The 24,588-nt window shown below is 37.2% G+C and overlaps 4 protein-coding genes across 4 annotated transcripts in view; 1 reads left to right on the plus strand and 3 right to left on the minus strand.

Annotated features, from left to right (window-relative positions):
• The window catches only part of LOC143909201 (uncharacterized), a 171,080-nt gene that overhangs the window by 60,033 nt on the left and 86,459 nt on the right, over positions 1-24,588 (minus strand). The gene's annotated exons all lie outside the window — the stretch shown is intronic.
• Positions 979-2,550, minus strand: LOC143909200 (uncharacterized). Its single transcript, XM_077427102.1, has 2 exons — positions 1,539-2,550; positions 979-1,274 (listed from the first exon to the last, which is right to left on the minus strand). Exons 1-2 carry the CDS (start codon positions 1,828-1,830, stop codon positions 979-981), a joined length of 588 nt encoding a protein of 195 aa, XP_077283228.1. The 5' UTR covers positions 1,831-2,550.
• Positions 4,441-14,417, plus strand: GAA1 (glycosylphosphatidylinositol anchor attachment 1). The gene is made up of 12 exons (XM_077427689.1): positions 4,441-4,551; positions 4,677-4,866; positions 4,937-5,010; positions 7,517-7,796; positions 7,876-8,124; positions 8,203-8,317; positions 8,390-8,480; positions 10,505-10,727; positions 10,802-11,041; positions 11,115-11,406; positions 13,165-13,342; positions 14,129-14,417. The coding sequence occupies exons 2-12, from the start codon at positions 4,692-4,694 to the stop codon at positions 14,231-14,233; spliced, it is 2,022 nt and encodes a 673-aa protein (XP_077283815.1). The 5' UTR covers positions 4,441-4,551; positions 4,677-4,691; the 3' UTR covers positions 14,234-14,417.
• LOC143909611 (uncharacterized) lies at positions 13,947-22,960 on the minus strand. Its single transcript, XM_077427683.1, has 10 exons — positions 22,525-22,960; positions 22,267-22,454; positions 22,056-22,197; positions 21,819-21,986; positions 19,383-19,515; positions 18,421-19,309; positions 16,981-17,459; positions 16,722-16,907; positions 14,913-15,055; positions 13,947-14,840 (listed from the first exon to the last, which is right to left on the minus strand). Exons 1-10 carry the CDS (start codon positions 22,742-22,744, stop codon positions 14,452-14,454), a joined length of 2,937 nt encoding a protein of 978 aa, XP_077283809.1. The 5' UTR covers positions 22,745-22,960; the 3' UTR covers positions 13,947-14,451.

A 24,588-nucleotide genomic window follows, 5' to 3' on the forward strand; every position in this document is an offset into this window, starting at 1 on the left:
TCTGAGTACATCTGTAGTGCTGCATGTCAGACATGGATATTTGTGACTCCAGGTCGATCGTTTCCTATCAGAGTTTGCCAATTTTCTCTGATTTTATTGAAGCACTGCACGGCTTCAGCACTGCACAGCTTCAGCACTGCACGGCTTCAGCACTGCACGACTCCGTTTCAAATATGTCATTTTATTACATTTCTATTTGTAGGAATCTCGTCATCGTCATCGAAACATTCGAGAATATTCCACAACAACAAACCACATTCCTCGCAGAACTCGCACACGTAAACAACACGTGCACTTCTTGGAATTATGGAGGATGAACGAATGAGACGACTGGCATGTTAATGCACGTGTTTATTATATGACAGCTGAAGACAGAGTGAGTAGCGGCTCTCCGAACCCAGCCGGGTTGGTCCCCACTCGCAGGAAGGCAACCAAACTCGACCATGTCGTATAAGCGAGCCGCCACAGAATCAATCGCAAAACCTTCGAGAAAGCTCCACCCCTACCAGTAGAGCGGAAACAAACCAGTCGAAGCACACCTGCAGCCATTTGTGGGAATCTCGTCACATTCATCAAAACAGTTACTGCGACGCAGAATACATTCCCGAAACCCAGACGACGCACACCTGCAACCATTATATTAAACTCGGGCGGAACGGCGCCAAATCCAACTCAAGCGGAACGAAACCCAGACGACGCACACCTGCAACCATTATATCAAACTCAGGCGGAACGGCGCCAAATCCAACTCAAGCGGAACGATGCCAAATCCTTCGAGAATGATCCACCCTTCACACTCGAGCACGAAACCCAGACGACGCACACCTGCAGTCATTATATTAAACTCAAGCGGAACGCCCCTACCAGTCGAGTGGAACCAAAACGGTCGAAACACGCCGCCACCATTAAACTACATCGAGCGGAACGGCGCCAATCATTCCAGAAAATTCTACCCCTCGACAAAAGCAAATTCCTCGCTTACGCATCAACAAACCACCACCATCGATCAGGTGATTCCAGAAACACTATAAAAGGAGGTACAACCCAAACAACGCCAGTCGACCCACAGCAGCAAGCGTCGACACACAGCACCAGACCAGTCGACCCACAGCAGCAAGCGTCGACACACAGCAGCAGACCAGTCGACATCCAGCTCCTGACCAGCCACCACTTCACTACGCGGGCTTGGAAAATCAACCAGCCGAACGAGCCAGCAACACACTGCCGTATCCCGAGACCTTCCGAGCATAGCCGAACAACGAGCCAGCAACACACTGCCGTATCCTGAGACCTTCCGAACATAGCCGTAAGAACGAGCCAGCAACACACTGCCGTATCCCGAGACCTTCCGAACATAGCCGAACAACGAGCCAGCAACACACTGCCGTATCCTGAGACCTTCCGAACATAGCCGTAAGAACGAGCCAGCAACACACTGCCGTATCCCGAGACCTTCCGAACATAGCCGAACAACGAGCCAGCAACACTGCCGTATCCAGCGACTTGCCGAACATAGCCGAACAACGAGCCAGCAACACACTGCCGTATCCCGAGACCTTCCGAACATAGCCGTAAGAACGAGCCAGCAACACACTGCCGTATCCCGAGACCTTCCGAACATAGCCGAACAACGAGCCAGCAACACTGCCGTATCCAGCGACTTGCCGAACATAGCCGAACAACGAGCCAGCAACACACTGCCGTATCCCGAGACCTTCCGAACATAGCCGTAAGAACGAGCCAGCAACACACTGCCGTATCCCGAGACCTTCCGAACATAGCCGAACAACGAGCCAGCAACACTGCCGTATCCAGCGACTTGCCGAACATAGCCGAACAACGAGCCAGCAACACACTGCCGTATCCAGAGACTTGCTGAACATAGCCGAATGCCGAGCCAGCGACACTCTACCGTATCCAGAGACTAGCCGAACATAGCCGAATGCCGAGCCAGCGACACTCTACCACATCCAGAGACCTCTGAACGACATACTTTTACCAACAATTAATCATACTTGTGTATACGTGTTACTACCAAATAAATACCATATTCAATATATAGCTGTATTAATACCGAACACAGACGAACCTGTCTATAATACATGGCGGACTGGTGGTGAAGAAGACCTTCACAACTAGACTAGTCCCCATACATTAAACTACATCGAGCGGAACGGTGCCAATCGTTCCAGAAAAGTCTACCCCATTGACAAAAACACATTCCTCGCATACGCATCAACAACTGCCAGCAACCAGAAACACTATAAAAGGAGGTACAACCCAAACAACACCAGTCGACCCACAGCAGCAAGCGCCGACACACAGCAGCAGAGAGTCGACATCCAGCTCCTGACCTGCCACCACTACACTACGCGGACTTGGAAGATCAACCAGCCGAACGAGCCAGCAACACACTGCCGTATCCAGAGACTTGCTGAACATAGCCGAATGCCGAGCCAGCGACACTCTACCACATCCAGAGACCTCTGAACGACATACTTTTGCCAACAATTAATCATACGTTGTTACTTCAAAATAAATACCATATCCAACATATAGCTGTATTTAATACCGAACACAGACGAACCTGTCTATAACACATGGCGGACTGGTGGTGAAGAACACCTTCACAACTAGATTAGTCCCCATATATTCATATCTACCTACACGTCACGCTTACAGCAATTTGGCCTAGTGCAAGGCAAAATCGGCTTACTTATACATTACAGGCCATGACGATACGGCGCAATATTGCTTACGTCGTATTGTCGAGTAGTTGCAATATGAATGCATACACGTGCATTCGTAGCTACGCGTCAGAATACAAGTCAGCAAAAATGTTTCGGCGTTTATCGAACAAAAAATGATGTATAATCGCGTTGTTGTTGGAAGAAGAAGCTCAAGAAGGCAATGAACAGACTTTTAAGGGTCTGTTCATACCTAGTCAGCACGTACCGACTTCAGCAGGTATCCCCGGCCGTACGAAAAGTATTCTTTGGTACATTTTGTATATTCATACCAACCGTCACGTTTACGCCACGGCAGGTTTACAGCAGTACCCGATATTTCCTGTTCAAACCTTACGGCAACATCCATCAACGTATCGTATCCGTGTTTTTGGCCATCGTGGAAATATACACGCGAATTACTTGCCATGAGTCTGCCGCTTTGCTGTTTTGGACCAATTATCGATAGTGACAGTTGACAGCTGTTCAATCTTTCGACATGGTTTTGGCGCAAATATTTAAAAAAAAATTAATTTTTTTACGGAAATATTTAAAAAAATTTTGTCCATCATCCACAAGCTCCTTATACAGTGTACAAAACTCTCCTTCGGTTTTTCTATTTTTTAACATGGGATGCACATCAAAACGTCTCCGTGCTTTTTTATTGCCTTCTTGAGTTTCTTCTTCCAACAAAAACGCGATTATATATAATTTTTCGTTCGATAAACGCCGAAACATTTTTGCCGACTTGTATTCTGACGCGTAGCTACGAATGCACGTGAATGCATTCATATTGTAAGTACTCGAAAATACGACGTAAGCAATATTGCGCCGTATCGTCATGGCCTGTAATGTATAAGTAAGCCGATTTTGCCTTTCACTCGGCCAAATTGCTATAAGCGTGACGTGACCGCGACGTGTAGGTAGATAAGAATAGAAATGTAATAAAATGACATATTTGAAACGGAGTCGTGCAGTGCTGAAGCCGTGCAGTGCTGAAGCCGTGCAGTGCTGAAGCCGTGCAGTGCTGAAGCCGTGCATTGCTGAAGCCGTGCAGTGCTGAAGCCGTGCAGTGCTGAAGCCGTGCAGTGCTGAAGCCGTGCAGTGCTGAAGCCGTGCAGTACTGAAGCCGTGCATTGCTGAAGCCGTGCAGTGCTGAAGCCGTGCAGTGCTGAAGCCGTGCAGTGCTGTTAAGTATGAACAGACCTTAAGAAGGGTTCGGTGAATGCGCATATGAAACTGGTGGGGTTCAGTACCTCCAACAAGGTTAAGAACCACTGCTTTAGGCGTTATATTGTTGTCAAGTGACGATTGTCCACAAACATTTCTAAATAATTTTAGCATCAGTCGTATTTGATGCTTGGTGTTCGACGTATGCCTGATAAAAACTTCTCTGTTTGTTTATATTACTTGCAAAATGGGCAAGCATCGTTAAAAAATTGCACAATGCATCCAAAAACACACAATAAACAAGATGGGATACATTTTAATAAGTAAATAGATCTGATTGTATTCCGTGCGTTGTAGCGTAGTTATGGAGAAGTACCGCGTAATATTGACACAATTTATTTATTCGTAAGGGCCCTTCTATTATTATTACATTTCTCTGTACCCGCTATACCGTAAAAATAAATTAAGCTAGTACTCGTTAGTACGATATTTCGTGATGTAGTTTTTGGGTGCCAGATATTCCGTGATCGAGATCACTTTGTGCAGAATAATCACCAAACCGAAAAAGTAAGATATTATTTTTGTGTACAATCAATTAAGTTGGTCAGCGTGTAATATTATTGGGTGTCGGCTGTCATCGGTGGCCGCATAACCTGTACGTCAAAACTCTAACTTTTCATTATATTTCATTTTTTACGTTAAATATTACTAATATATTATGTCATATAAACATATTATTATTTGATATACTATTTTCTGACATGTCAATCTGATTGTCAGGGCTACGATTGAAAAATGAGCTTACTATCGGATCCCGAAACGAGACCGAACAAATACTCGTATAACCTCGTCCGTATTCATCTACCATTATGTTTATTTGCGTGCTTCGTCGCATACGCTTGGTTCTGTCTGCTCGCACACGAGTTTTTCAGCAATGGAAACTATTTCTCTGAAAACGCTCTACTACCGGGTAAGTCCTATACCGGCTGTCTGATACGATACGCTCAACTGTATACATTGTACAAATTCATGTTTTTTAGGCTTGGTTCAATCGGATTTCGTCAACGACGGATCGGCGAAACAATATTATAATGAACTCGAAGATGAAATTAGAGTGAGTGAAATTAGGACGAAATCACACAGGGAAGAACGGCACGTCGTTTGCTTGTCTTCTTACTGTAGGAGTTCCTCAAATCGAATTCGGATGTCCGATCAAGGTTGTTTCGGAAGGCCCTATTTGAGCGGTACTGTCTCGAGATCAACAGACAAATCCCGTGTCCCCAGAGAAATGTTATAATTAGAGGTAGGACCGAAAGCGTCCTTTTTCCAGGAAACAGGGCAAACTAAAAAGCTATAGTGCAAAAAAAAAATGAAAAATGCACGGCGAACAACAAACAAAGAACGGCACATTTCTGGTCCTACCTCTAGTTATAATCATAGGCCGGCGCGACCCTGCGCCGTTCATTGTTCATTGCTCGCCGTGCATTGTTCATTTTTATGGTGAACCTTTTTTTTTGCTCTCTAGCTTTGTAGTTTGCCCTGTTTCCTGGAAAAAGCACATTTCCGCGGCTATCTCTGGTTATAATGAAAGAGCGGACCCAGAGCGCGCCATTCATTGTTCAATTGTTGTAAATGCATTGTTGAAGGTTCGCCGAACCTTTTTTTTTTAGACTAGCTTTGTAAATAGAGCCAAACCGCCCCGATTCCTGGAAAAAGAAGTGACGATTGTCCACAGACATTCCTAAATAATTTTAGCATCAGTCGTATTTGATGCTTGGTGCTCGACGTATGTCCGATAAAAACTTCTCTGGGCAAGTGCATCGTTAAAAATTGCACAATGCATTCAAAAACACCCAATAAACAACATGGGATACATTTTTATAAGTAAATTGATCATTTAAGTAACATATTATTCAATTAACATCGTAGTTTGACAGTTTTTAAAAGTGTCATAGCGATCGCCCGCATTCTACATAACATTTCAGGGGTGGCACCAGAGAAATGTAAAAATTATTTTTGAATAAATGTAAAAACATTTCTCTTGGTGGCGTCGAATACTCAATTATATTAATAACCAATTATTTAAGTTTAATTAATATAAACATCGTTCATTTTATATTATACATATTTTTGTTGAAACTATACATTACACGTTAATTTAAGAGTTCCCAAGGACAGACAAATACAAAAAAATGGATAAAAATAATCCGCCAACTTAGAAAAGAAACGCATTGGCCACCAACGCCCAACACCAACATATACTCAAATTGTAAATAAATCTATATTAAAATAAAACATTAATTTTTGTAGTGAATATGTGATGACCCTGATTGTATTCCGTGCGTTTTAGCGTAGTTATGCAGACGTACCGCGCAATATTGAAGCAATTTATTTATTCGTAAAGGCAGTTCTATTATTATAACATTTCTCTGCGTGTCCCACATTGCCCCTAAAAATCCTCACTTTTTTATATGTACAGAAATGGTTTGACTTCAAAAGTAACAAATTTCAATTCATTTTAGTCTTGTCCTTAAACCAAACATGAAAATCGAATTTTCTTCAATTGGAGAATTAACAAAATTATTAAATATCATTTGAAATGTTGACCTTCTATACGAAGATGTCTGTTTATTTAACAAATTTTTACTGAAGCAAACATGAAAAAAATGATGTCTGAGAAATAGATTTTTTTTTTTTTGAAGATGCAATAATTTGTATAAAATTGTGACCCACATCCTCTTAATTCTACATTCCATTACAATTTGCGAAAGAATATTTAGAATGTAACCATTTCATCACGGTGGCTTTTTATCGCGGAGACAATTCACTGACAGTTCCCGGGATGAAAGGAGAGAAACAGATTATTATTAGAAACCGTAGAAGCTAAATTAATGCAATTGTAATGACTAGTCACCGGAGCCTGAGGGGGCCGTGTATTGTTCAAAGGTTGTAAATGCATTGTTAAAGGTTTGCCGAACAATGGATAGCACTGTGACTATCCTACCTCTAGTAATGACTTAAGAAAATTTTTATCAAGCAAAGCTGGCGAACATACATATTTTGAAACAATTTAAAAGCTAGTGTTGCGTAGGGGTGGGTGGAGGATCCAAGTAAAAGGCCAAAGTCGTTTCACGGCATTTATTGATGATTAAGGAAATATACGCACTGGCAGTGCTCCGTCCAGAATGTCTTGATATCGCCTAAGTACCGCCTTATAACGGATAGGCCGCTCAGGACATCTACGACGTCCGGTTACTTCCCTATTGTTTAGGCATGTACCCTGATATGTATTCTCACGACACTCAGTCCCACGGTATCGGTCACTTCTGGGAAGGGCCAATTCGGTGGCCATTGTTTAGCCTACTTGCACTTAGTCCAGAGATAATCCTTGAAACCAATTATAACGGTCACACAGTCTCTGGGATGCTACTCGGCCTAATCCGATTGCACTTACTCAGTGGTGTACGTAACACTAGGAATAAAACTATTATGATTGAATTTTTTTCGCTTGTTTAAAAGTATCTAAAAAAAACCACGTGCCGCGTGCCTTTCTGTGTGATTTCGCCCTTAATTCCGTTGAATCATTTTTAAGATTTTTACGCATAACAAATAATCTCTAGGAAAATTACGCGAACCGGGACTCGATTCCGATTCCATGGCTCGCTGCAAAGATGCATCAAATCAACTTAGACGTATATACCCACAACTTCACCTTGCATTATCCACTCGGCAAAGGACAAGTTTTCCACGGAGAGAACGTTTACGGAATACTGAGAGCTGGCAGGTCAGCTTCTTCCGAAGCTCTAGTTTTGAGTGCTCCATACAGACCCCTATCGTCGCAGCATAGACCTACCAACGCTGGAATTGCACTCATGTTGGCCTTTGCCAAATTTGCCAGAAGTAAATATGAAACGATAACTATGTACATATGTATATTTTGAAAAACATTGTCACTATACTATTGATGAATATATTGCAGGTCGAAAGTATTGGGCTAAAGATATTATCATGCTGGTGACGGAGCACGAGCAACTGGGCGCTCAGGCTTGGCTAGAAGCCTATCACGGTATGGGAAGTTCTGGAAGAGACGATATTAGATACGGTCCGTTTTATTCCAAAGACGGCGGTCAAAAGTCTCGCAAAAAGATTCTCGATTCTGGGAATCTGAAAGGTAGAGCTGGAGCCATACAAGCGGCAATCAATTTAGAACTACCGGCTCTATCAATCAGTGAGTGTGATTTGTACAATTTTTTCACAGATGTGCAATGAATACTTTTTCTCAAATTGGTTTGTTTTTTTTCTTCAGAATACATAGACGTCAAAGTGGAAGGTTTGAACGGACAGTTGCCCAATTTGGATCTTGTAAATTTGGTGCATAAAATGTGCATGAAGTGGAACGTTCACAATTCGTATAAAAATAGGCATGTACTGTATTGATACATACGTATATTTCTATTCGATTACAACTGTTAACGATCGTTTTAATATTTTAGTTATTCTTGGGTCGGAAATCGGGGTCCTTGGCAGAACTGGCTCAATTCGTTGAATACTCTTTTTGCTATGGTTACAACACAACTCACTGGCGTAAGTTTTATCGCATTTCAAACTGATACTAATTATGATTGATAAAATTATTAATGACAGAACATTTATAGATCGAGCATTTTTTTAAATGGTTTGTTATTCAATAAAAGGCAATATTAGCTCACTATGGGTCATAAACACATACGCTGTGTTTTTAATATAATTTCATTCAAAGGCTATCAACACAGTGTGTTTTTAAATCCTACAAACTTGATACAAAAAAATATATATTTAAAAGATTTCATTTCAAACTTCCATTCGTAGATATTGTACTAGCATATTTTATACGAAATATCGATAAATCAATTTAAAAAAAAAATTATGGTTTAAAGCTTGACTTTTTTATCGTTTATTATGTGAAAAATATCGTTTATTATGTGAAAAAATATTGAAATTTATGTAGGGTTGGAATTGAACGAAAGGCTGATGTATGGGCTATGGCTGAGAAAGAGTATGTTACGACTGATTGTGAGAAGGGGATGAAAAGGGGCAGAGATATAACGGTTAGTCGCAGTTGAACCTGTGCTCCGCGCGGTTGGTCGCTAAACACGTATCGTCTTAATAAACAACATGACTGAAAACGCACGTGTTTGGTTTTCACCTAAACTGCCACATCCCAACCGTGGTCCTGAACAGCGTCATCTGTCAGCATAATCTACCACATTTATATAAATTTTATACAAAATTAAATACAACCACTGTTTGAGAAATACTGATGTGATAATTCGTAAGGTCGAAGGCAACTGTAAAGAAGCTGTGTTCCAATTTTCAATTTAATTGATAAAATGATTTAGGAGCCATGTTTAATTTAAAAAGCCTACTATTTTACTGTTACTTTACGAAAAATAAGCGAATTCTCATAGTTTTCCGACTATTCGGACGGTCTATAATGAGTTAATATTCATTTCACAATTTAAACTTTTAATTCAGCAATTATTTAATAATATAAATAATATTAACCAGCAGCATTGATGAGTGGTTAGCGTGTAATGCTTTCAACTTAGTAGTCACGGGTTCACCGGTGCTGCTGGCCAGACCTTGAATATGTGACTCCAGGTCGATCGTTTTCGATCAGAGTTTGCCTATTTATCTGATTTCATCGAATCGGTTCCAAGGAATTAGCAACCGTGTCCTATTTTTCGCAAATTTCAAGTTTTCGGCATCTCGAATTCACGGATATATAAAAATGTTTGTCGAATTTGTCTATAGATCACTATATGATGCTCTGTAAAACTACTCTACATAGAAATTGTCGATGTTTGTATGTATGTAATTGGCCAGATAGGCGCATTAGGTTTTACCTGTAAGGCCTTCCTGGTATAAGAAAATAATCTACCCAATTAAAATTAAATATTTAATAACATCTTCCTTCATTTAATAATATTTAATAACATCTCAGATGAACAGTGCTTAAATTTTTACATACCACTTACGATTACAATTCAGGAAAAAATTTGCCTCTTATCCGATCGTTTTCATACTTTGCCATATTGCTCATTTTGGTCATCAATATAAGTAAATGGATCCTCCGCCATTACGATGGTGCAAAAATATCGTGTAAGACGCGTTTGAAATTTGAATTTCTGAAAAGTGCCCGACGTCTATCCAGTTTTTAGTTTTAAACATAGATGGCGGTAGTAAAATAAAATGATTGGTATTTTTATTCAAAATAATAATTTTATATACAAATTATAGAAGAGGTATGTTTTTAAAAAACTTTTTTTTTTTATTCTAAATGACTTAACAAATATATAATAAGAGCCGTTATATTTGAAAGTGGCGGAAGTCGAATATTCAGTTCCAAAAACACTATTTATGTTTGACTTAATTCACAAATTGTTATCACTTATTTTAATCCGATATGTCCAGAATCTCGGAAAAGCAGAATAATCGGATTACAGGCCACCATTATTTTTAAATATTGTTAAACGCAAAACATTATATTGAATGTTTTGTGAAATATTTCTCGAAGTGAAGAAAAGTGGACTTTCAAATATAGCGGCTCATACATATGTTGAAAATAGGTCCCCACGGGTAATCATGGTCTATTCCACCGATTCGGAATCGAAGCAGTAACGATGGAAGGCATTGAAGGAGGGGCAGCCGACAGAGATAGAATTCCCAAAATGGGTCGACCAGCTCACGCATTAGAAGGCACTTTACGAAGCTTGAACAATTTACTGGAAAGATTCCACCAGAGTTTCTTCTTTTACTTGCGTCCAGGAACCGAGCGATTCGTCTCTATAGGTATTCAAATCTAGTAAAAAAAAGCAAGTTCTACTGAAAAGACACAACGCCTAACCCGGAACCATACTTTTCAGGACAATATATGCCACCACTCGGCATATTAACAGGAGCTTTATTCATAAAAGCATTCGCAGTCTGGCTAACGACGAGAGTTCACAATGCCAAAATGAAATTCATCGGTGCGGACGATTTCGATACGGATGAAAACGCGCCACCCCGAAGGTCGAACCTTTTGCATATCGGAATCATTTATTTAGTCACGCATCTCATCGGTTACGGAGTACAGTGCTCTCCGCAGATCATCAGCGAGATTGGTAATCAGTCAATCGACAAATACACGATAGGTTTATTTTACATGATAGGTTAATATATTTGGATTTGTTTCAGGCGTAGAATATTTCATGTTGCCGACGGAAGAAGCAATTTATTACGGATTTGCGGCGATCGCTTCCGTATTGATAGTCGTATTGCCGACAATTTTAAATGCAGTCCAAAGCAAGCCATTGGCGGGTGAAGAACTTCGCCTGCTCAATATCCTCGTCCTTTTAGAACTGGCAACTCTCGTCTTGTCGGTTGGGATGCACAACTTTTCTCTCGGATTCTGTCTGGCTGCTGTATACGCACCGTTTGCTTTACTCGTCAAAATACCTACCAACAAGATACCGAGCCGATTTTCACGGTAAATATATTTGTATTGAATTATAACCGATGACGTTAATATATTTGTATTGCATTATAACCGGCTACGTTCAATAATTAAAGCTTTGTCCATTTATTTATGAATGGCATATGTCGTTTCAAATGAGTATTTAATTCTTAAACCTACCCGGAAATATTAGTCAATTGTTGTTTAGAAACGGAACACTTGTTTATCTATTTTTTTTAATTGTTTACGGGTGCTATTTAGCTGTACAATGAGAAAAATACTTTGTATATTAACCCTTTGACTGCTACAACAACGATAAATCGTTGTTTTGAAATCGGTGAAGATTGCTACGACGATCGTTGTTGTCGTCATTAATTGTCGTATTTCAATACTTTCTTTGCCAGCGCATCGGTGGCACGAAACATTTTTTTTATATACGTATTTATATTTATTTTTCAATCAAGCTTTATAAATATTTATCAATTTTTTAAAAGCTCTTCAATTTCGGGTTCATCATCAAAGTAAATTTCGGGTTCGTTGTCAAAGTCATATAAGGAGTTATTACTTGGGAATTGATTATTGTCGATAAATTCATTTTCAGAATCAGTAGAGCTGCTGATTTGTCGACTTCCTCGGCGAGAAGCTATTATTTCGCTTTCGTCACTTTCACTGTCCGATATCATTTTGCAGAGTTAAAATAAATGGCAAAAAACAATAGAAATCCACTTTCAATTATATAGGTTACGAGACGTCACGAATTCGTGCAATCAATCAAATGCAACTGAAATGCATACAAAATGTTTATGATACATGTTGAAAAATTATTTGATTATTAGAAACTTCGCATCCTTGTGTGTCTCGCTCACACATACACAATTAAAACCAAGAAAGAAAGAGAGAAAGACCGCTACCTGTTTCAAATGTATCGCATGTTTTAACAACGACAAATACATCGATGTCTAAAAATAGATTATTGAAAAAAATAATGCGTCGGAAACAATCGTCAAAACTTATTTAGTGTATATATGTAGGTATCTCTTTCGCACGCACGCATGTAAAAGCAAGACAGAAAGAGAGAGCGCGAGTCCACAACTGCTTCTTAAAAATGTATATAAAGTATTAAAAAAATTACGCGCGTTCGGCGAAGCAAGTATGTAAAAAAATATATTATATTTATTTTTTTATAAAGTAATTACAAATGTTAGCATTTTTCGCTTGGACATTGAAAAACCTCGTAGCAGCCAAAGGGTTAAAAAAAATGTTTGTGCATTAAAAATTTGCATTATTTTCGGTGCATTAAACAATGTCGTATTGTGCATCGAATAAAATATTTTGGCATTATAAAGTGACCATTAGAAAAATTGATTGTAGCATTAGAACAGATAAAGAAAGTGGCAACGTTGCAGTCTTCTGATATTGACAACTGTCAACAGTGTTTACTTTTGTTTCTCACTTGTGAAATGTAATATAATAATAATGTAATGTATGTAAATTTAAATAAAACCAACCCTAACTTAACCTAACCTAACCAAACCATAAATAAATAAAACCTAACCAAACGTTGGTATTCGCGACATTGCTGATACAGTTCATCTGTCATTTTAATACACATTTCATCCGCTTTTTAAGTAGCAAATATTTTTTTCAATGATCAAAACAAATTTTCTAATGCAATCATTTAGAAATGCACACAAATTTTTTGTAATGTACAGAAACTTTTTTTTAAATGCACATTTATTTTATAAAATGGACGTTTACATTGTTCCCAAAATAATGTATTGGTTTTGACAGATTTTGCAAGTTTTTGAGCAAAACTACTTGGCTGCTACTTCATCCGTTGATATTGACTACGCTTGTCGTATGCTGCTACACTGTTTTCATGTTCCCGGAAGATAGCAGCAAGATGCTGATCAGCCGCGGTATCCGAGCTTCACAACAAGCCATCATGTTCTCAATCGTTGACGGAATGGTACGATTAATGAAATATTAAATCTATTTATTATAATATACGGTTTTATTCAGGGCAAAATATTGTTGAATAAAGGTCTATACATACTGGCACAACATACATAAACAGCAGTACGAAAAATATTCTTTAGTACATTCTATAGATTCCGTAATGTGGCGTAGATGTAACAGCAATAGCCGACACGATCTAATCATATTATATAGCAGTACATGTCACCGTAACATATCGAGCAAAACCGGTTTTCTTTGGCCACTGTGGAAATATTCACTCACAACGTGACATTATAATAGCGAATGCACACGTACTGACGAAAGTGCGCATGCGCATTTGAATATTTTCGGAAACGTCATATTGTGACGATATTGATACTACGCAAACAATTTTGCGCTGTATAGTCGCGGTCTGTAATGTAATGTAAACCGATTTTGCCTCTCATTCGGCCAAAGCTTACATGAACGTGCGCTGCTGTATAGTATGAAGAGAAGTAGTCTTTTCCGTGCACTGCTGTGCCGGGCTGTTGACTTGCAGTGCTGGATAGTATGAATGGACCTTAAATAGTATATTTATTTGGTTTCTATATCAATTAATAATTAATAATGTTCAGTCCTTGTATAAATATGTTGTATTTTTCCAATATTTGATCAAAAGAACAAAAGTGAAACTTTATAAAACCGTGTTATTACAGTTTTTCTAGCCATATGAAGATGAAAGATGATATTATATTTAAATTAAAATCAAATATTCAATATGTATTTCTGAGTAAAAATAAGACTTTTCCATTTTCAGATCTACGGAAATTGGTTGTTTAATGTTGTGACGACGGTTTTATTCCCGACATGGATGCTGTTCTGGCACATATTGAATACAAGTGCTGCTAAAAAATTGATTTAAAACGATGAAATACATCAACCAAAATAAACTGTGATAAAGTTTATAAGACTAGAATCGTATGAAAGCGATATTTATACGAACAATTTTCAGTTCCGTTAAATATAAGTTCACTACTTTAATATATAATAAATAATTTATTCCTAATTATTATATCAATACTTCAATTATTTCAAATAAATGTCTCAAAAATACCGAGTACATATGTATTATTGCACAATTTAAAGGGTCCAGTCTTCGCTCACGCTTCCCGTATCTTGCAGAACGATACTTTTCGTGGACTTTGCACTCGTTTGGACGATGCCGTGACGCTCCATGTGTCGTTTCAAATGAGAATTCCTCCGGAAAGCTTTCTGACAAGTCGGAGTCACCGTGCAAACGTAAGGCTTTTCTTTCGAGTGTGTCGTCTCGTGCTTACGGAGTTCACTGTTGGAGGTAAACGTGTGATTGCACACGTTGCACTTGTACGGCCTTTCACCCGTGTGAGTCCTGCGATGGATCTTGAGGGTAGACTGCTGGCTGAAAGCACTCGCACACAGGTCACATTTGTAAGGACGCTTCCCCGTGTGAATGGTGAGGTGAGTGGTGAGAGACGAAGGATGTCGGAAACCTGAAATAAGCCAATGTTGAATGTGAAATGTTGATTTTGATACGAGTATTTGTGTGTGTATGTTCGACGTACCCTTGCCACAATGTTCGCATTTGTAAGGTGTTTCTCCGGTGTGAGTGTTTTGATGGATTTTCAAACTAGTCTTACGTATGAATTTCTTATGGCATACGTCACATTCGAAAGGTTTTTCTCCGGTGTGTATCTTCATATGGCATCTGCAAATAATTATGAGGCTTATACGAAATTTGTATAAATAAGCGAAACAATTTGTTGACATGTGCCGATTTATAAATACAAATCTATTACACAAAACTTAAAAAGCAAATATTATTACTACATATATTGAATGTAAAAATGAGTTTTGTGTCGCGTCGGTTTATGAGTTATGACAGGCTAAAAAGTATGAACTAAAAATGAACTGAACGTTTAAAGATAATCAAGTATTGAAATACATGCAAAAAAAGATCATGACTCATCGAATGGTTGATAAATACAAAGTAGAAATTTCGCGGCGTTTTAAGGTAAAGACACAGAAAGGTATGCGGCATGTGTTTATTTTTTTTTAGATAGTTTTACTTCTGCGAAAAAAGCGCTAAATATGTAGCGCAGCATCCCTTGACAAGCTTAACCCCCAGGAGCGTTTTCGGTGATATTTTATCTTTGCATTGACATACATACATAGGTTTGACAGTGAACTGTGATTCCCATATTTGAAGAGATGTAGAAGTTTGTCGAAATAAGATCGAACGAATTAATAATGAAATTAAAAAGTTCGAACTTTTATTGTTTATTAACAAAAATAGGCTACACTAGTTGTAGGAATTGTATCATCTGCACATCCAGACGAGTGACTTCTAAACACATGACCCTGCACCTGGAGGAAAACACGAATCGCTGTTGCATAGAAAATAGCCTCCAGACAACCTAGACACGCGCCAAGCGATCTGGAGCGCACGACGCTGACCCCATCGCACGACCCCCAAGCAATGACATGCTTACACAGCCGCGTGTCAAACTAAAGTATATATAAACCAGCCCCTGAGAGCTTCAGGAGTTCAGCTAGCCCACTCCTCCGAAGCCGAGCAACCAGCTCCTTTGGCGCTTATATACTCGTATACAGTTCAACAAAGAAAACTATTCTAAACACTAATGTATTTCCATAGGCCGGGACATTGGTCAACACACCTATCTGCCTAAAAAGTATCCCATTTCTGCGGTGTGAAGATACGCCTCTCACCATCCACGTACGCGTCCCGTGCCGCAATTTTGAGAGTTTTATTTATTTATTTCATAGAACAAGAACATTCGCTTTTACAGATCGCTCCAAAGCGACGAATGCATTTATAAAGATAAAATACAATCAACCAATATATGTATATAAGCATTTTATACAATGCGGATTCATACAAACATCCACAGTGACATACAATGGAGAAATTTTTGCAGCATTTTATAAAATTGGTGAACCTCAAGACGCTGAATAACTTGAAAATAGCAAGAGAGATAGAAAAGGAGATGGCAATTTTATAGGAACCGTTTCAACGAAAATCATAAAAATTGGCAAACTGATAAGAAACAATCGACCAAGGTCTAGCCAGCAGCGGGACTCTAGTGGGATTTAAACCTGTGACCACTCTGCTCGAAAGCTTAATATGCTAACCACTAGTCCATGCTGCTGGTTATTTGACTAACTGAATGATCCTGAATCTCTTGTTCTTTTTTTTGTGTTAAAAAACTTAAGTAAAAGAAAAAGTTCTGGAAACTTGACTTCAGTTTGAGGACTGACATGAAACAAGTATAGAGAAATTACATGCAAAGGTGAAAATTTGAATTGTTTCCTGAAGAATTTGTGAGAAATGTTTGACGTAATTATATTCTTACTTAAGGTTTGCACCATTCAGAAAGGCAGTTCCACATTTCCAACATTGATAGGGTTTCTCTCCAGTGTGAGTTCGCTCATGCTGTATCAGGCGTCCCTTTTGGGCGAAAGCACGCTTGCATATGGTACATTTGAACGGCCGTTCTCCCGTGTGACATCTCATGTGAACCATGAGAGAGTATGAAAACCTGAAGCGATGGCAAATTTTAAACATGGGATGAAATTTACATATCATAAATATGAATTGAACTCACGACTCACTTGAAGGCTTTGGAACATTCTTTGCACGAGAACTGTTTGGTGCCGTTTGATTTTGCCTTTTTTGGCAACATTTTAGTTTTCTTTGTGGTGGATTTGGTTTCTGGTTCAATTGGATCTGTTTGTAATTCAACATTTGCGTCATTGTTTTCTTGTAACTTTTCATCATCGTTACATACATCGATATCGACAGATTCGATATCGGAATTTGGAATATCGTTTTCATATTCGTTCAACAACGTGTCATCTACTTCTACATTTTCTAATTGATTATTTGAATTGCTTTCAGCGTTAACTATATCGTTTTTTAATTGGAATGTATCTTCAGTTTGATTTTTTGCAATGTCGTTAGTCTTTGCCGTAGTCTTTTTTGTTAAAAATTGGTCTAAAAGTAACTGAAGTTTTTCTTTTGGAACTATTTGTAATTTTTCTCTAGGAACTATTTCCTTTACTTCTAACTCTCCCGTTTGTGCATTTGTTACCTGAAACAAATTAATAAACACGTACACTCGTCATGCTAATACGTAGTAAATGAAAATTTACTATACAAACAAAAAAAATCAGATGAGACCTACACATGACTTTATCTATGTATTTGAGGAATATAAGAAGGTCACAAAACAAAATTTGATAATTAAACATACATACACGTTCACACATACTGGTTATGAGAGCATTTTCGATACAATTTGAGCGCAAATGTAGGGAAACTTACACAAGACAAAAGTTCTACTTCCGGTTGACGGATTTTGTTCGAAATTTTTTTATTACTTAAAATCACTATAATTATTGTACACATTAAATATCAAGAAAATAAAAATAATTTAAAAAATAATGAAATATGGTTTAAAAAAAAAATACTACTTCCGGTTTACGAATTCTAATCAAAACCTTATTAGCTCTAAGTTAGTACATAAAGAATACAAATATAAATTTTCAGCTTGATACGTTCAGGGGTGTGGAAAGAATCGTAGTCACAACATTTTTTACTTTTCTAAGAGGAAAAAATCCCACTTCTGGTTAGTTAAATTTTGTGGTTTTTTTTTTATTTACATCATATTGATACAATAATTATACTTGATTTTTTTCATGAAGAGCACACATGTTTAAGGGGTCGAAAAAAATAGTGGAAGAAAAATCGAACAAGAGTAAACTGACACTTCCGGTTGTCGGATGCTCACCAAATTTTATGTATAGCTTGGTATTAAGCTTAAACTTCTAGATATGAAATTTCAGTTCCAAAAACCAAAAGGATTCTGAGAAAAACATAAAAAACCTCGATTCTCTAGAGTAAAAGTACTACTTCCGGTTTTTTTAGATCACGAAAACGCGATCAGTGATCGATTCTGAGTTCGAATCAGTCAAAATCTCAATTTCGACTTTTCGCATGATCACAAAACTTCATCTATTGCTACTACGTACATAGATAAAGTAATAACTCACCAACTTTGTATATTTTATCGAATTATCATCATACTTGTGCAAATTCACATGATTGTTCAATTCCGTCTGCGACGGAAATCCCGTATCGCAAATTCCACATTGCCAAGGATTTCTATTATCAACTGTTTGCAGCTTAACTTCCTCGCAACTGCTCTTCAGGTGACAACTTGAATTCTGATGCAACCATTTGCAACTGTTCTTAACAATGGCGAATTTTTTCATAGCATCATTGTCGTACAATTTCTCAATCTTTTCCCTATCGAAATTAATATTGTCCAACTGTGCGTAAATGTCTGGATATTGCTCATACAGATTGCAATTCTCATACGCTTGCTGGCCCTCTTTCTTTTCGTAAATATTCCTCAGTGTGTTGTTGAACGCCATCATATGATACCGATCGTGTTCCAAAGCGTCAATAGTGCCGTTCAAATGTGTACTGCTTTCCGGTATTTCTAAATGTCTCTCCTCGCCGATGAGGTTCCCCATCGACACGTAGTTTTGAAAGTCAATCAAATTGTTCTGGTACATCAGATGGTTGATGTTGAACAAAGCCTTTCCGTACAGCAAGTGCGACTCGTTCGTTTCGAGACAATTCAGGCTGTTCAATTCGGGCACTACGTTGTTTTTGTTCGGTTTGAATGGTGCATTTGATTTGGTTGTAGAGCTTTTGTTAGGCTTTTTGCTCTCGAAGTGAATCTTCATGTGGCGTGTCAAGTGATTGCTGCGGCTGAAGCACGAGCTGCAGAATTCGCACTTGTAAGGTTTTTCGCCGGTGTGGGTCCTCGTGTGTTTGGTGAGATCAGAACGACTGATGAAACTCTTGGTGCAAAGTTCGCAAGCGTAGCGTTTGTCACCGCTGTGCATTCTTAAATGACACACAAGGACTGATCTGAAACCGTACATTTTTTTGAATATATTCAAAGGCAAAAAAAACAAGATAAGTAATACAAATTAGAACCTACCTTTGAGAAAAACATTTGGAACAAATCTCACACTGATAAGGTTTTTCGCCGGTATGAGTCCTCATATGCGAAGCGAGAAGGAATCTGGATGTGAAGCATCGTCCACAAATTCCACATTTGAAAGCTTTAATTCCTACAACACGATTTAAATAAATTATACTAAAATAATAGTAAAAATGTCTGGAAGACTTAGCATGTCTCCGGGGACGGGGTCGAAGGTACACAATTTTTATATATTAATTAATTTATTTTCAACCACAACATTCTCTCTCCAATAACAGGTTGGGTAAATACATGCTTTAAATGTATTCATATATTTTACATACATACATACATATATACATATATACCAGGAAGGCCTAACAGGTAAACCCCGATACGCCTTCCTGGCCAATTACAAACAATGCGGCATTTTTATTACATAAGTCGCTGAATTACGAGACACTGATAAACTCGAAATTAACCAGACATCTATGAATTTTTTACATAAATCATACTCAAATAGTGGGTAGGATGGGTTTTTAGCGAATTTAACCCTTTAAGTGCTGACCAACGCCGATAGACGTTTTGCCAAAAAGTCCACGGAACTGAAAAATGCCGATAGGCCTTGTATTTTGAGCACGTACAAAGTAAACAAGAATACTACCCCTAATCCTATCCAGGTAGCATCGAAAAAAATTCGGATGTGAACAACCCATGACTTTATCTATGTATTTGAGGAATATAAGGTCAAAAAACATAATTTGATATTTAGCCGTACAGACACATTCATAAATACCGGCAGCATTATGAAATACTAATAGCTATGACGGCATTTTCGATACAAATTGAGCGCAAATAAACCTTTCCAGGTAGCATTGAACATGGGTCGTGTAATCCGTGTCATTCATATGTCAACGTTTATAAAGACTGGTTTACATCGGAATTTCTGAATTCATAACCATAGCAGAATTTCCCAATGGAAATCCCTAACTGTTGAGTATTTCAGATTGTGGCTTGGCATTTAGATTGTGAGCATTACATTTTAACAACAATGAAGAAGATGTTACTAGTTTTGGAAAAATACATTCATTAATAGACTTCTTTTGTTTATTTTAAATTGTTGCAAGATAGATTAGAAGACGTCAGCACTCAAAGGGTTAATGGAGGACCCGTTTCAACAATGAAATCAGAAAAATTGGCAAACTCTGATAGGAAAAGATCGACTTCGAGTCACAAATATCCAAGTTTGACCAGCAGCATTACAGATAATATACTCTATACCAGAGAAATGTTATAATGATAGAAGTGCCCTTTGGAATACATTTCTTGTTTCAATACACGCATACCGTTTCCATAACTACGCAATATTGTACGCGTATGCGTATGCTAACTGTCGCCAAGTCGCTTTCATGAAAACTTTAATATATGATATTAATTGAATAATATGTTACTTAAATGATCAATTTAAAAAATGTATCCCATGTTGTTTATTGTGTTTTTGAATGCATCGTGCAATTTTTAACGATGCACTTGCCCAGAGAATTTTTTATCGGACATAAGTCGACCACCAAGCATCAAATACGACTAATGCTAAAATTATTTAGGATTGTCTGTGGACAATCGTCACTTGATAACAATATAGCGCCTAAAGCTACTTCTATTATTATAACATTACAACCAGCAGCGTGGTCTAGTGAATGTTGAATTATTTCGTACTTGATGTTACGAGTTCGATTCCCGCTAAGTCTCGTTGTTGGCCAGACCTTGGTTTGTCGAGGTCGATCGTTTCTTATCAGAATTTGCCAATTTTTCTGATTTTCATTGAAACGGTTCCTGTAAAAATTGGCGTTTCCTTCCCAATGTTCTGTTGCAAACCTTTAGCTATTGTCATATCTTAGGTTTCGCCATATTGCTCACCATAGATGTCTCTGTGGTCGTTTATCGAATATAAAAATTCGTATTGTTACATGAAAGTTATTCATCGTTATTTATCGTATTCATACGATGTTTGTAATATCTGACCATAGATGTCAGATATTGTTTAGATTTACATGTATCTATGTAATAATTATGTGGACCAGGAAGGCGCATTTGGGGTTTACCTGTTAAGCCTTCCTGGTATATTTGTATATATGTATGTAAAAATAAAATAAAATAACATTTTTCTGCTCTATACACATAATAAATTATTTTCAATCGAGGTCAACTCATGGGATCGAACCCAGCCACCTCACAGCGCTAGGCAAAAGCCCAACCAACGATGCAGCTGCCAGTAATATAACTTTACTGTTTCAAAAATCGCTTTTTTGTTTAAGTTGTATGATCAAACTTTTAATTAATAACTGGTAGATACAAGTTCTTGTTTATATTTGCGTAGTTCGTTGTCTAGGTAAAAATATAGGAATAATAGGAAAAGTAATTTCATCAAAATCGTTAGGCCAGTATTCAATATACCAGTATGTTTTCCAGTATGATTCTTCAAAGCGCTAAGGCCGGCAAAGCGAGCTCCACACTGAGGACATCTATACGGATGACCTGAAGATTGTTTTTTGGTGATCGTACGCTTTTTTCCGCCGGAATGTGTCAACAAATGCTCCTTCAAATGACTCGACTGTGAAAAACCTATCAAAAACAAACCGTATTAAAAAAATATATAAACTAAATTCAGTCAATAATGATTAATATGAGAACCTTTGTTGCACAATTCGCAAACGTAAGGTTTTTCTCCGGAATGGCTTAAAAGATGTATCTTAAAAGAGTGGCGCAATTTGAAAGCAGATCCGCATATATCACATTCATACTTGTTCGGCATATCGTCACGATTGGGGGTAGCCTAGAAACATACAAATCATTTGACTCAATATATTTTGTTATAAACGGAATAAGACTTATTTCTACTTACATATTTATAAACACTTCCACCGGTGTGAACGTTGCTGTGATATTTCAAGGTGTGAAGTTGGCTAAAAGTTTTCAGGCAGATATTGCATTTGTAAGGTTTTTCACCAGTGTGAATACGCATATGTGCATTCAAGTGCGTCTTGTGACCGAAAGATTTTCCACAATCGGAACACTGGTACGGTTTCTCACCTGCAAAATGTATAATCAGTTACACGTGTATGCAAGTACAATAAAATACATTTCAATAATTTCAATATACCTGTGTGCATTCTAACGTGATCGACCAGGTGACCCGATTGAGAGAAACTTTTGTCGCACATGTTGCATTTGTATGGTTTTTCACCTGTGTGTACTCTGATGTGAATTTTTAAAGTGCTATTTGATATGAAGTTTTTACCACAATATTCACAGTTAAACATCTTATCGGTAGAATAGCTCGATTTATCGATTTTGGTTTTAGTTTTTTTCATTTTTGACATTTTGTATGAATCAAATGGATCACCGTAATGATCAAATAACCTTACAATATGATTCGGGTAGATAATATTTCTATACTAGAAGTACCAAATATTTATTGAAAAAATTAAACATGAAGATTTCATGATTCTTATTAACATTATTAGTGGTTGAAAATATATACATGTCAAAATAATATAGCGTTGTACATGTCAATATCGAATAAACAGAGAACTGTCAAAATTTAAAATCAGATAGAAGGAGCAAAAATAGTGACCATAAATTAATTGACTATTTACTATTTTTACAAATGGTAATTGTATTATTAGTTACATCCATAGAAGTATAATGCATAGAATCACTCTCAGTCTCCAAAAATGGTGATACAAAAACTCTGCGCGGCAGAGTTTTTTCATTGTTTGCTAAACTTTCAGAATCAAATAAATTTCAAAATCAAATAATAAAGAATAAATTTCAGAATCCCAGTTCGGTACTCTAGACGCGTTGCACTCTTTTCACTTGATCCTTTCAATACTAATTCCTAAAAATATTTTTATCTGCAGCGCGTTTATCGTATATTTAACGGAGAGCTGAATGAGGTTGATCTATTTGGTATTTCCCTACATCAATTCAGGTCTAACATCAAGAGAATCTTGACCGATTGATTCATTTCTTCTCCTATTCTATTTTTCCAATATTTCCAATATTTTTATACTTTAGTTTAGTTATGTAATGTGCTATTTAATCATATTATAGCTTTCATTCTTTTCCTTTTCATTTGTTTATTTTGTATTTACCTTTTTCATTTGTTTATTTTGTATTTACCTTTTTCATTTGTTTTATATTTGTAAATTTCAATTTCTTCTTATATTCTATTTTATAACCTTTTCCAAATATTTTAATACTATAGTTTAATTATGCAATGTTCTACATATTTTGTCATGCCTTTATTCTTTACTTTTTAATTTGTTTTCCTCATATTTATCTTTTTCATTTTTGTAAAAATCTATTATTGGACTCGGATGTTACATATATTATTTATTTACTATTTGTTTTTTTATACATATCTATGTACATCCTGTCTGTTGATTTTTCAATTAATAAAATAAAATAAAAAATAAACTTCGTCTCTCTCTCTCTTGTCTCTCTTCTAACTTTCCGTCTCTCTCTTCCATGGCCCGCTTTTAGACGATACTTTTGTTAACAATGACCATTCTATGCATTCTACTTTTATGATTACATCACGATCGCCCAAAAGACAATTTTTGCCATGAAAATCGCGAATACGGAATATTTGGCACTCGAGTTCTCGTTAGTATGTTAGACTTTTCGGCTCCCAAATGTTCCGTTATAGAGATTTTAGTAACTTTTGGGCGAGCGCTTTGTGACCAAAAATCACCGAACCAGTTCTATGCTAAATTGATTGTATAAATTATAACTAAATTAAAAATACTTTTAGCGGCAATTATATTTTCAATCTTTTGTCGTTGCTATTTTAGATCAAAGTGGTGAGGTAAAATAGTTGAATTCGTTTCCAACACTTTGAAATCCAAACTGCAGTTCAGTGAAATGTTTTGCATTATTGGTAATTTTTTTTCACTACCAAACATTTTAAAAATTGCTTTTGAAATATAAAAAAGAAAATAGTGCAAAGTGACTTCTTTTGTTATTTTTGTGTCAACTTACTATAACTTACATCAAAATATTAATTTGGGTTATAAGATTGTATCAGGTAATTCATAAGAATAAATATTTTACTTCGTAAAGTATGTATTGAACGACGGCATAATTTTTTGCTTAATGTGCCTTCTCCCTACATATTTACATATTTATTTGAATGGAACGAAAGATTACACACATTGTATTC

Source organism: Arctopsyche grandis, chromosome 3 (genome assembly GCF_051622035.1).
Source record: "Arctopsyche grandis isolate Sample6627 chromosome 3, ASM5162203v2, whole genome shotgun sequence".
Taxonomy (NCBI): Eukaryota; Metazoa; Arthropoda; class Insecta; order Trichoptera; family Hydropsychidae; genus Arctopsyche; species Arctopsyche grandis.

Coding starts and splice junctions, on each gene's coding strand:
- LOC143909200 (XM_077427102.1), bottom strand. CDS start 1,830: ATGTTCGGCAAGTCGCTGGATACGGCAGTGTTGCTGGCTCGTTGTTCG. Junction 1,275..1,538: donor AGGTCTCGGGATACGGCAGT/GTGTTGCTGGCT, acceptor AGGATACGGCAG/TGTGTTGCTGGCTCGTTGTT.
- GAA1 (XM_077427689.1), top strand. CDS start 4,692: ATGAGCTTACTATCGGATCCCGAAACGAGACCGAACAAATACTCGTAT. Junction 7,797..7,875: donor CTTTGCCAAATTTGCCAGAA/GTAAATATGAAA, acceptor AATATATTGCAG/GTCGAAAGTATTGGGCTAAA. Junction 8,481..10,504: donor TTACAACACAACTCACTGGC/GTAAGTTTTATC, acceptor TGTTGAAAATAG/GTCCCCACGGGTAATCATGG.
- LOC143909611 (XM_077427683.1), bottom strand. CDS start 22,744: ATGTCAAAAATGAAAAAAACTAAAACCAAAATCGATAAATCGAGCTAT. Junction 19,516..21,818: donor TCATACTGGAAAACATACTG/GTATATTGAATA, acceptor ATCGTGTTGTAG/GAATTAAAGCTTTCAAATGT. Junction 19,310..19,382: donor TCCAAATGTTTTTCTCAAAG/GTAGGTTCTAAT, acceptor GTACGGTTTCAG/ATCAGTCCTTGTGTGTCATT.